Source organism: Natator depressus, chromosome 2 (assembly GCF_965152275.1).
Source record: "Natator depressus isolate rNatDep1 chromosome 2, rNatDep2.hap1, whole genome shotgun sequence".
Lineage (NCBI taxonomy): Eukaryota > Metazoa > Chordata > Testudines > Cheloniidae > Natator > Natator depressus.
The window spans coordinates 29,486,690-29,500,322 of record NC_134235.1 but is presented as its reverse complement, the minus strand read 5'-3'; the positions used below and the strand labels follow the sequence as shown (position 1 = coordinate 29,500,322).

General features: G+C 43.1%; 1 protein-coding gene across 1 annotated transcript in view; it reads right to left on the bottom strand.

The window, feature by feature from the left end:
• The window catches only part of CSMD3 (CUB and Sushi multiple domains 3), a 1,169,988-nt gene that overhangs the window by 35,438 nt on the left and 1,120,917 nt on the right, over window positions 1-13,633 (bottom strand). Inside the window, exon 63 of the mRNA XM_074943928.1 lies at window positions 13,512-13,585. Coding sequence (XP_074800029.1) covers window positions 13,512-13,585 — 74 coding nt within the window. The remainder of the gene's footprint in view (window positions 1-13,511; window positions 13,586-13,633) is intronic.

The following is a 13,633-nucleotide window of genomic DNA, read 5'->3' as shown; positions in this document are numbered from 1 at the left end:
GGCCTAATTTTTGAGATGCTGAGTAGAGGAAATTCCACTGGCTCCCACAGAAAGCAAGGAGAGTTACATATCAGGCTGCTTAGGGATCCAATATGAAAATATTGGACTAAGTACCTTGTTCAAGATCAAGAATCAATGACACATTATGTAAACACTCAGGCTGAAAAAGGAGGTGCTGTCGTCATCATGAATAGGTCGGAATATGAACAAGAGGCTGCTCGGCAGCTCTCCAACAGCACTTTCTACAAGCCATTACCCTCTGATCCCACTGAGGGTTACCAAAAGAAACTACACCATTCGCTCAAGAAACTCCCTGAAAAAGCACAAGAACAAATCCACATAGACACACCCCTAGAACACCGAGCAGGGGTATTCTATCTGCTACCCAAGATCCATAAACCTGGAAATCCTGGATGCCCCCTCATCTCAGGCATTGGCACCCTGACAGCAGGATTGTCTGGCTATGTAGACTCCCTCCTCAGGTCCTACGCTACCAGCACGCCCAGCTATCTTTGAGACACCACTGACTTTCTCAGGAAACTACAATCCATTGTTGATCTTCCTGAAAACAAAAAGCAAAGGAGTACTTGTGGCACCTTAGAGACTAACCAATTTATTTGAGCATAAGCTTTCGTGAGCTACAGCTCACTTCATCCGATGAAGTGAGCTGTAGCTCATGAAAGCTTATGCTCAAATAAATTGGTTAGTCTCTAAGGTGCCACAAGTACTCCTTTGCTTTTTGCGAATACAGACTAACACAGTTGTTACTCTGAAACCTTCCTGAAAACACCATCCTAGCCACAGTGGATGTAGAAGCCCTCTACACCAACATTCCACACAAAGAGGGACTACAGGCCATCAGGAACAGTATCCCCGATAATGTCACGGCAAACCTGGTGGCTGAACTTTGTGACTTTGTCCTCACCCATAACTATTTCACATTTGGGGACAATGTATACCTTAAAATCAGTGGCACCGCTACGGGTACCCGCATGGCCCCACAGTATGCCAACATTTTTATGGCTGACTTAGAACAACGCTTCCTCAGCTCTCGTCCCCTAATGCCCCTACTCTACTTGCGCTACATTGATGACATCTTCATCATCTGGACTCATGGAAAAGAAGCGCTTGAGGAATTCCACCAGGATTTCAACAATTTCCATCGCACCATCAACCTCAGCCTGGACCAGTCCACACAAGAGATCCACTTTCTGGACACTATGGTGCTAATAAGCTATGGTCACATAAACACCACCCTATACTGGAAACCTACTGACCGCAATGCTTACTTACATGCCTCCAGCTTTCATCCAGACTACACCACACGATCCATTGTCTACAGCCAAGCTCTACGATACAACTGCATTTGCTCCAGTCCCTCAGACAGAGACAAACACCTACAAGATCTCTATCAAGCATTCTTACAAACTCCTGAAGTGAAGAAACAGATCGACAGAGTCAGAAGAGTAACCAGAAGTTACCTACTACAGGACAGGCCCAACAAAGAAAATAACAGAACGCCACTAGCCATCACCTTCAGCCCCCAACTAAAACCTCTCTTACACATCATCAAGGATCTACAACCTATCCTGAAGGACGACTTATCACTCTCACAGATCTTGGGAGACAGGCCAGTCCTTGCTTACAGACAGCCCCCAACATGAAGCAAATACTCACCAGCAACCACACACCACACAACAGAACCACTAACCCAGGAACCTATCCTTGCAACAAAGCCTGTTGCCAACTGTGTCCACATATCTATTCAGGGGACACCATCATAGGGCCTAATCACATCAGCCACACTATCAGAGGCGCATTCACCTGCACATCTACCAATGTGATATATGCCATCATGTGCCAGCAATGCCCCCCTGCCATGTACATTGGCCAAACTGCACAGTCTCTATGCAAAAGAATAAATGGACACAAATCAGATGTTAAGAATTATAACATTCAAAAACCAGTCGTAGAACACTTCAATCTCTTCGGTCACTCGATTACAGACCTAAAGGTCGCAATGTTACAACAAAAAGACTTCAAAAACAGACTCCAAGGAGAGACTGCTGAATTGGAATTAATTTGCAAACTGGATACAATTAATTTAAGGCTTGAATAAAGACTGTCAGTGGATGTGTCATTACACAAAGTAAAACTATTTCCCCATGTTTATTTCCCCCCCCACTGTTCCTCACACATTCTTGTCAACTACGAGAAATGGCCCACCTTGATTATCACTACAAAAGGTTCTCCCGCCCCCCCTACCCCCGCTCTCCTGCTGGTAATAGCTCACCTTACCTGATCACTCTTGTTACAGTGTGTATGGTAACACCCATTATTTCATGTTCTCTGTGTATATAAATCTCCCCACTGTATTTTCCACTGCATGCATCCGATGAAGTGAGCTGTAGCTCACAAAAGCTTATGCTCAAATAAGTTTGCTAGTCTCTAAGGTGCCACAAGTACTCCTTTTCTTTTTGCGGATACAGACTAACATGGCTGCTACTCTGAAACCTATCAGGAATTCTATCCACTTTAGGCTCCATAGTAATCTTCAATCAACATTCTAATATAGAAAATCAGAAAGAGTCATACAAAAAGTGAAAACTAGGTCAAATGACAAAGGATAAATATTAAAAAAAATCAGCACAAGCATGTAGGGACAAAATTTGAAAGGCCAAGGGACAAAATATGATTAAAGGGTAACAATAAAACATTTTGCAAATACATTAGAAGCAAGAGGAAGACCAAGAACAGGGTAAGCTCATTACTCAATGAGGAGGGAAAGACAATTACTGAAAATACAGCACTGACCAAAGTGTTAAATTCCCTTTTTGTTTTAGTTTTCACCAAGAACTGATCAGATGACTAATACAGTGAACATTAGTGTAAATGGGGTATGACCTTAGGCTAAAATAGGGCAAGAACAAGTTAAAAATTACTTCGGCAAGTTAGATGCCTTCAAGTCACCAGTGCCTGGTGAAATATATCCTAGAACACTTAAGGAACTAGCTGAAGAGATCTCTGAGCCATTAGCAATTATTGTTGAGAACTTGTGGAAGACAGGAGAGATCTCAGAGGACTAGAAAAAGGCAAATATAGTACCTATCTATAAAAAAGAGGAATAAGGACAACCCAGGGAATTATAGACTAGTCATCTTAAATTCACTTCCCGGAGAGATAACAGAGCAAATAATTAAACAATCAATTTGTAAGCACCTGGAAGATAATAAGGAGAAAAGTAACAGTCAGTATGGATTTGTCAAGAGCAAATCATGTCAAACCAAGTTAATATCCTCCTTTGACAGGGTAACAAGTCTTGTGGATAGGGGGTAAGCAGTAGATCTATTTTGACTTTAGTAAGGCTTTTGATACTGTCTCACATGACATTTTCAAAAATAAACTAGGGAAATACAGTCTAGATGAACCTATATTAGGTGGGTACACAACTGATTGGAAAATCATACTCAGAGTGTAGTTATCAATGGTTCACAGTCAAACTGGAAGGGTGTATCGAGAGGGGTCCTGCAGGGATCTGTCCTTGGTCCAGTCCTGTTCAATATCTTCATCAATGATTTGGATAATGGCATAGAGAGTACACTTATAAAGTTTGTGGGCAAAACCAAGTTGGGAGGGGTTGGAAGTGCTTTGGAGGATATGAGTTGAATGCAAAATGATCTTGATGAACTGGAGAAAAGGCCTGAAATACACAGGATAAAATTCAATAAGGACAAATGCAAAGTGCTCCACTTAGGAAGGAACAATCAACTTCACAAATTCAAAATGGGAAATGATTAATAGGAAGGAGTCCTGCAAAAAATGATCTGAGGTTACAATGGATTAGACACTAAATATGAGTCAACAAGGTAATACCATTGAAAAAATAAAAGTGATCATCATGCTTGGACGTGTTAGCAGGAGTGTTGTAAGCAAGTCATGAAACGTAATTCTTCTGCTCTACTCAGCACTGATAATGCCTCAGGTGGAGTACTGTGTCCAGTGCCAGCACACATACTTCAGGAAAGATGTAGACAATCTGGAGAAAACCCAGAGGAGAGCCACAAAAAGGATTAAAGGTCTAGAAAACATGACCTGTGAGGAAAGACTGAAAAAAATGGGTTTGTGTAGTCTTCCGAAAAGAAGACTGAGGGGGGAACACAATAAAAGTCTTCAAGTACATAAAAGAGGAGGGTGATAAATTGTTTTCCTTATCTATGAAGGACTGGACAAGAAGTAATGGGTTCAGATTGCAGCAAGGGAGATATGGTTAGACATTAGGGAAAATGTCTTAGCTGTAAAGGTAGTTGCACTGGAACAAATTACCTAGGGAGGTTGTGGAACATCTGTCACTGGAGTTTTTAAGAACAGGTTAGACAAAGACCTGTCAGGGACGGTGATCCTTAGCCCTGCCTCAGTGCAGAGGACTGGGATAGCTGAACTGTCGAGGTCCCTTCCAGTCCTAGATTTGTATGATTCTATTATTTCAAGTTCTGTACAATGTAGTCCTGCTCAAACCAGAGATGTGCAAACAGGAAGTTGGTCCTTAAGGAGTGCCTGAAGAGTCATACCCATTGGGTTTGACTGCAGCAAAAATCCTGGGTTCCAAGATCTAGAGGAACACTGGCAAAGGAAACTCACTCATACTGTGGCTGCTGCCTTTATCCCAAGGCTGCATCTCCTGCCTACCACCCAGTTCCTCAGGCATCAACTCCCCCCCGAGCAGTGATTGGCTCAAACGCAAAGGAACTGGAGATTGTGTGGGGCTGTGGAAATTCCTCTCCTTTGAAGCTGGCAGTGCACCACAGCACTGCCCCCCATTCAAAAGTACAAACCCCCATCCTGCAGCAGCACCTTGCCCACCATCTAGGAGCGTCAGCCTTCCTATGCCACAAATCCCTGATCCCAGAGTATAAAATTGAAATGCTTAAACTGCTAACATAAATATTGTGAAAATTCCTGTTCATGACATTCACAAAATTTTTCCACTAAACATTTTTTCTACTAAAAATGCTAAAAAACCCTCATGTTTTTGTATCCTGATACAGTAGCAACACATGAAAATATTTCTGCATTGTTCTCCTTTTTTATTTTAAACTGCACTATTGGGCTAATTTTATACCCAGACTCTGCATCACTGATTTCTTCTCCACTGGGAAATCAAGCTGCAAAGCAGTGGATATCTCCTACCACTCAGCAGAGGGGTGATGCTCATCTCAGAAGAAGGTGTATAAATATTAACCATTCCCAACCATAACCAAGTTTACTAATAATACATTTTCAAAATGGGAGGCATGAGCTATGAGCACAATTGTTACTGAAACACACACACTTCTATCTGAGATTGCAGTAAATTCACTTCACTAAGAGCAGCAGAAGTTTTAGTTAGTCATGGTAAAACCAGTTCAGATAAAGTAACAACTGACCAAAGCATTTGCTTAGAGTTCTATCTGACTTTTTATGAGTGCTGGAAAGGAAAGGAGAACTATTTTTTTAAGTGTGATTCTACCCGTCTTTATTTTTGGTCCTCCAGTCGCCAGATTATACCAGGATATTGAATGGGTTTTCTCTTCCCAAAAAATCTGGGTTGTAAGTGGATGTGGCTAGAGTCAGATGCAGGGGAATAGGAACTGAAACAAAGTGTTCTTTTGGTGAGTAGGGTGGTGGATTTCCAGCTGTAGGGGAGGCAGATAAAGGAGGTACTGCTGTATATGGGCGATGGCTGCATTAAAGTTTGTTGGTTTTTTGGACAATCTGGTGTCACATCATTCCTTCTAATGATCCTTATGTTACAATATGTTGTAGAGAGGACTTAATAATGTATGGAACTTCCAGTGGGAGGTCATTCAGTCTAAACGGACTAAAGGACATAGAGCAGTGGTGGGCAACCTGCGACCCACGGGCCGCATGCAGCTCATCAGGGAAATCTGATTGCAGACTACGAGACATTTTGCCGACTTTGACCATCCACAGGCACGGCCCCCTGCGGTTCCCAGTGGCCACGGTTTGCTGTTCCTGGCCAATGGGAGCTGCAGGAAGTGGTGGGCCACAGGGACATGCTGGCTGGGAACGGTGAACCGCAGCAAAGGTGAGAGGGGTTGTGCCTGTGGATGGTCAATGTCAGCAAAATGTCTTGCGGCCCACAATCAGATTACCCTGATGGGCCGCGGGCCGCAGGTTGCCCACCACTGACAAAGTCTAGTGTGTGTCTTGCTCATACCACAGTCTCAGCTCATACTACAAGTCTTGCTTGCAGTTGTTGGTGGTCAGACCAGGTGAATGGGACATTAATGAGATGCCCAGTATCCATTCATTGGCAGGCAATGGGATCTAATAACTACCTGTGTAAAACTCATGGTTCCTCACTTTACAAGTTAAAATGTTTTCTCTATCAGCCACCCCTGCAAACTAGAGTGAAGCTCTATTCTTTCTTTCTTGCTTGTCTGCACCAGAAGTAAAGATTCGCCACTTAGAACAGAGTTAACTATTCTTCACAATCATGTGCAAACTAGAGTAGAAGCCATCTCACTCTATCCTCTCTTAGTTGAATGGAAGTAAAATGTGGGGAAATCTTATTTTCATCACTAACTGGTAGATATGACTTTCAGGAAACAGATCTATTGAGTAAGAAGGTGCATCTTTAGAGTCATTATTCTGACCATAAAGGGACTTAAAGCAGTCTTTTCATACTAAACATCTGTTATTTATTGTAGAGCTCTGTATTTTTTTTAACAAACAAAAGCAATAAAAAGTTATATTTTTGGAAGGCAAGTATGCCTGGATATAAGGGATGGCTGGTGTGCATTCCCCAGTGTTTCTGCTGTATCAGTTCTTTTGCTCAACTAACATTTGGCCATTCTTTTGGAAGTGAAATAAAATGCACCTCTTGACACCCTAGCTTAATCCTAGCTGAAAACCTACATGGTCATAAAGGCTCTCTCAGAAAAACGGGGTTGCTCAGAGTATTGGTAATGGCACTTTCACCACTACATCACTTCTATTAATCCAGTCCAGTGCCATAGGCATAAACGTCTTTGCTACTAAATAAACAAAATTATTGGTCTCTGTGAAATAAGTTTGTAGTCTTAGTTCCCTGTGAATGTGTGTGCACATCACATAATCTCACACAATTTGCATCCTTGTTGGAAGTTAAAGGCTGATTAGACTAAGAATGAACTATTCTTTCACTGCTCCAGATCAAGATTGGGGAATAGTGGTGGGGGAAGATTTGGAGGTGTACACATGGCTGTCCATACTATACAGCACTTATCTTGAAATAAACAGGTTTTCATTCTACAGTGCTATCAAATTATAGCTTTATAAACACTAAATTCACAGAAGAAGAAAGTTTACAAGGTTTTCCCTTATCTTCATATTGAATATCAGAAGGCGCATCATAAAACAGACCCAAGAGCTAATACAAGGATACTAGGGGTGTAATGTGGCTATTTTTCTTTCTAAATACAGTTTGCACTTTGGCTCCCTTCAAGCTTTAACATGCAGGAAAATTGCTGAATTTCCACAAAAACCTAAATTGGAAAAAAAATAGAACTACAGAGCCTAGCATGCAAGACAGATTGTTCTAAATAAATCCTTGCTTCATTTCAGCAGTATGGTGCGCTGTAATGGCTTATGGTCAATGTGCTATAAACAATTTCCTATGTTACTAGCAATATCTCTGAACAAATATTTCAAACCCACAGTTCATTTCAAAGAAACAATTTATTTTTCAAGCTTATAGATGAAGTTGCTATATACTGAGACAAAGGTATTTTGTCTTTGTAATATCTGCTTGATATAATATACTGTGTTCAGGATAAATTTGCTACATAACAAAATATTGGAATGAATGATAATATCCTAAAAGCAGGTACACATCCCAATTATACCATACGATACCATTTATTTACATTCTGTGGCTGGTATCTGAAGTACGGCTAAGCTAGCATTTTTGATGCACATCTGCTTAACTTAATATGCAAGGGCCAAATACTGATACCCTAACTCAATTTCTGTCTAATCTTTCCTCTGGAAAACTCCAACTAGCATCATTACATTGTGATGTGGTGATAGCATGTATGCTGTGATCTAGAAGAGACCCACACTGTGCATAGACCCTATCTTTGGGACCTGGGAAAGCAGGCAGGTAGTGGCTTTTTTGTAGGCACAGATTATAAAATGCAAAGTCTGGAGATCACTTCAAAACAGCAAAGTGGGGAGGTCAGGGCTGGATAATTCTCTGTGTAGCCAGCTTAAAAGAGCCTGATCTTGGAGTTCTGGTGACAGAAGAGGACTGGCCAGGCAGGGAAGTGGATAGCTAGGAAGAAATTGGCACTGTGGAAACCCATAACTTGGGGTTAGCATTGCCAAGAGGCCATGCCATGTTCATTCTGTGTAATCTGACACCCAACAACCAGAGGTGTCAGGTGGAAGGTATTCTACTTTGGGGTTTTACTGTCAGCCTCAGACCTAAACTTTCTCCGTGTTTGTGAGATCTTAATTAGAAGCTGCACAATGAAGTATGCAACTTGGTTCTACTAGTGTTAACTGGTGACATTGTATATGTACAAATTGTGCGGAACATCTACTATTTTAGAAGCAGAACTTTATCTGACAAAAACTCTTCATTATTCACTTGCTAAAACTTCAAAGTGCTCTGCCTAATCCTCCATAACTGTGTGTGCAGTGTTGTTGTCGTGTCTTGGTCCCAGGACATTAGAGAGACAAGGTACATGAAGAAGGGCTCTGTGTACCTTGAAAGCTTGTCTCACCAACAGAAGTTGGGCCAATAAAATATACTACTTCACCCACTGTGTCTCTATAATTGTCCATAAAGTCTTCCTACATATTACTAGATATGGTGCTAGATGTTGATTGTCTTTCTGCCAAGATCTGGTTTGTTGCGTTTTGGATTTAGATTTGGATTCTTCTTCATCCTTCCTCTATGTCTAGCCAGAGTGGCCAAGGCAGTGTTATCTTGGTTTTTCCTTCCCCACTAGGCATCAGAGAAAGGAGCTACCTCCTAACCCTTCCCCTTAAGCAGAAGAAGGAGTGCTGCAGTTCCTACAGGGAAAGAGAGTACTAAACACTGCTGAAGTGCATTTACAGCATTGCCCTATTAATCTGCAAGGCACTTAGAACCTTGGGGATCAAAGTTGTAAATCCTGTCAATAGCTACATTTGTTTTAGAAACTATGTATCAGTTGACAAAATGCCTGTTTATTTGAAGAGTTGTATGCTGGATGCTAATGATGCTTCCATTCACCAGAGGAAAAACAAAAACAAAAACAAAAATCTAGAGGGATCAGACTGGCCTGTCAGAATGTAAGACAGATGATTAACATGTCAGACAAATGACCCTAGGGAATTTGACAACAAAATTACAGAAAATGGCAATGCAATGAATATAATAAGCACTTCTAATGTAGCATTTTGTTGTCTCAAAAGCATGCACGAATCGTCTATGTACTGTATTCTTTAAAGAATGATGAGACTGATTCTCTTTTCACTTAAATTCATTTTACACTGGCATCTCTCCTGATATATTTTGGTGTGAGCAAGAGGAAAATTGGCTTGACTATAACTGTTTTATCGTATTATTAGCAAAATATGGGCCAAATCCTGACATCCTTACTCAGTTTACTCAATCCTTACCTAGGAAATATCCCACTGAAATCAATGATAATTTTGCTGATTAAAAACTGACCTTCAATTTCAGGTTTTGGTGCTATATTAGTATTTCCTCAATATAAGAAAAACTAAGGGTATGTCTACACTGGCAGAGTTACGTCGCTGGCAGTTACATCACCGCTCAGAGACGCTGAAGGGAAACCACTGTTGTGTGTTTACACTGTCAGCTGCCTGCACAAAAGCATGTTCACACTTGTGGCACTTTCACTGGTATTCAGAACGGTGCACTCTGGGCAGCTATCCCACAGAGCATCTCTTCCTCTTCTGCCGCAAAAGTTGTGGGAAGGTGGAGAGGGTCATGGGACAACCTAGGTCCTGTCCCAATGTCCCGTGATACATTGCTTCGCATCCCAGCAATCCATGTGCTTCCATCCGCATTTGGCACCATCTTTCAATGGTTGGTGTAGTGCGTCTTCTGCATCTTTGGTATCCAGGAATGGATCCTGCACTATTGACCAATATGCTGCTTGCTCTCACTAACAAGTCACAAGTGGAAGAGGAGTTATTCCTTAAACTACAAAGGCAAGAAGAGTGTGACATTGATCTCACCAAGTGTAGTAGCTACGACATGAGATTGCTTGTGGCATTCACGGAGGTGCTGACCACAGTGGAACGCTGCTTTTGGGCTCAGGAAACAAGCACTGAGTGGTGGGATCACATTGTCATGCACGTCTGGGATAACGAGCAGTGGCCGCAGAACTTTCGAATGAGGAAAGCCACATTCATGGGACTGTGTGATGAGCTCGCCCCAGTCCTGCGGTACAAGGACATGAGAAAGAGAGCTGTCCAGCTGTTGGAGAAGCGCATGGCAATTGCACTGTAGAAGCTGGCTATTCCAGATGGCTGCCGATCAGTCACTAACCAGTTCAGAGTGGAAAAGTTGACCATTGGACTTGTGTTGATGGACGTGTGCAGGGCCATTAATCATATCCTGCTCCAAAAGACCGTGACTCTGGGCAACGTGTGTGACATTGTAGATGGCTTTTCACAAATGGGCTTCCCTAACTGTGGAGGGGCGATAGATGGCCCACATATTCCAATTCTGGCACCAGACCACCTAGCCACCGAGTACTTCAATTGGAAGAGGTATTTCTCTGTGGTTCTCTAGGTGCTTGTGGATTACCATGGGAATTTCATAGACATTAACACAGGCTGATCTGGAAAGGTGCATGACACACACACATCTTTCGGAACACTGGCCTGTTCAGGAAGCTACAATCAGGGACTTTCTTTCTGGACCAGAAGTTCACCATAGGGGAAGTTGAAATGCCTATTGTGATCCTGGGAGACCCTGCCTACCCCTTAATGCCATGGCTTATGAAGCCATACATGGGGAACCTTGACACTGTTGAGTGTACTTTTGTCCATTTAAAGGCCCGCTGGCACTGCCTATATGTGAGGCTGGACCTCACCGGTGACAATATTCCTATGCTTATAGCCGTGTGCTGTACACTATGTAATATTTGTGAAGGGAAGGGTGAAAGCTTCACTCAGGGCTGGACAGCTGAGGCTCAGTGCCTGGAGGCTGAATTTGAACAGCCAGAGACCAGGTCTATTAGAGGAGTGCAGCATGGGGCAATAAGGATTAGGGATGACCTGAGGCAACAATTTGAAGCTGAAAGCCAGTAATATTTGTTGCTATGCTCGGGAGTGCAGTAATACTAGGAGGTGATTGTGACTGGTGCAGACAATACACTGTGAAGGTTTAAGAAAACTGCCTGTTGCTTTGAAGGGATCTGTTTGCTTTCAATTAATGGAGTAAAGATTGCTTTTAAACACAATTTAAAAAAACAACAACAATGAGAGGAGAGAGACAAACAAAAAAACACATCAGTTCTGTGGTGGATGGGGAAGGGAGAGTCCCAGGAGGAGGTGGGGTCCTGGGATGGTTAAAGATTTGTGTATGTCCAGGTATCATATGCAACCTTGTCCTTTGGATTACAGTGCAGTAAGTACTGTACTTCAGCAGGGCTAACCTGCAGTGGGTACTGGGAGTCTGCAGGGCTGGACTGTGATGGGCAGAAGTGGAATGCAGCGGGTCCAGACTAGAGCCAGGAGGTTGATAAGAGTGTGTTGGTGAGTCTGGTGGGAGCATGGGAAAGAGTTTTGCAAAAGCAGCTGCAGGGGAGGGTGGGTGTGGAGCTGCTCAGTTTGCAGCGTTAGTAGCTCCTGGAGTGTGTCCGCTTGGTGCTCCATAACGTTTAAGAGCCACTCCGTGGCTTCATTCTGGCATGCTGCATTCTCCTTTCGGTCCCTCTTCTCACTGTCCCGCCACTCCTTCAATTCTTGTTTTTTGGCCACTGAGTGCATCATGACATCACGCAGAAAGTCCTCTTTAGTTTTTCGTGTCCGCTTTCTAATTCTGCGTAGCCGTTCAGCCAGTGATAATAAAGAGGGAGGCTTGGCTCCCAAGGTAATATCTGTGAAGCCAAAATGTAACATTTTATAGACGCAGTATTGTTTATTCCTCTGGGGTAGAGAAGAGCTCCTGGCTGCTTGCATCTCTGACCTCTGAGTTGTGCTCTGCCTCTGGGTCCCCCTCCTCCTCCACATGCTCATCCAAGATTTCCTCCTCCTGGCTCAGTCCACTCTTGACTGGCACATGAGCCACTGAAGTATCGGCAGTGGCCTTCGCAGTGGAGGTGGGATCGCCACCGAGTATTGCATCCAGCTTTTTGTAGAACCGGCAGCTCATCGGTGCAGCACCGGAGTGGCAGTTTGCCTCCCACACCTTATGGTAGGCGTTCTGCAGCTCCTTCACTTTGATCCTGCACTGCATTGTATCCTGGGCATGGTCCCTTTCTTTCATGCATCGTGAAATTTGTCCGTAGGTAGCATAATTCCTATGGCTGGAGCACAGCTGGGACTGGACAGCCTCCTCTCCCCAAATGCTGATGAGGTCCAGCAGCTCAGCATTGCTCCAAGCGGGGGATCGCCTGGTGCATGCAGCAGGCATGGTCACCCGGAAAGATGCGCTGAAACCACTGCACGCATCACCGAGCAAACAGGAAGGGGACTTTCAAAATTCCCCAGGAATTAAAGGGGTGGTCACCTGAGGGCAGGGCAGTAGAATTCAAACCGATGACCAGAGAGGCAAGAACAGACATTGTGGGATACCTCTGGGAGACCAATTGCCACGCTGTAATCGACCAGGGTGTCTACACTATAGCCCCAGCGCAGAAAGCTCTACGCCTCTCGTCGGGGTGGTTTTTTTACTGCATTAAAACTGCGCAGTTTCTGTGCACTAAGTGGCTTGGCAGTGTGTACACCTCGGGAGTTACACCACAGAAAGCTGCTTTACCGTACAGAAACTTGCCAGTGTAGACAAGGCCTTGGATAGATGAATAACTTGGATATTACGTTTATTTTTTTAATTAAGAAAATGACCTCTCCTGCCAAAATCAACGTACACATTAGCACTGCAGGGTCCAAATCACAGTTTGTCAAATTGAGTATATGACTAGAGCTTCCAAATGTTTCATCGTGTAGACCACATTTTAATATAGGGATTAATCCATAGACTACCGGCCTTCCAGTTCCAGAGTATGTGGAACACTTTCCCTCCCATTTATGATCACATAACATCTGTTTGGCAACTATAACAATTGTTTGCATAGAATTTAGCACTGGAAAAGTATTTAAAGGGTTTGTTGCTGATTTTAACGCAAATCTGCAGCTGGAAATAAGGAGAACCAAAACCATATGAGCATCTTGTTCTTAGCAAACCATAGGCAAGTGCTCCTTTAATCATCAGTGGTTCCAGGATCATAGTCTGAGAACTTCTGAACTAGTGTGTACTATAAAAACAACTTAACACACCCTACCTGGTAGCCAAATGTATTGTTTTGTGATCCGTGCCGTGGGATTCCAGGGTTTTCACATGATGTGCGAGTGGGTTCTAAAAAAATAAAAATAAAATCAACACAACATAAGGTAGTTTTTTAGT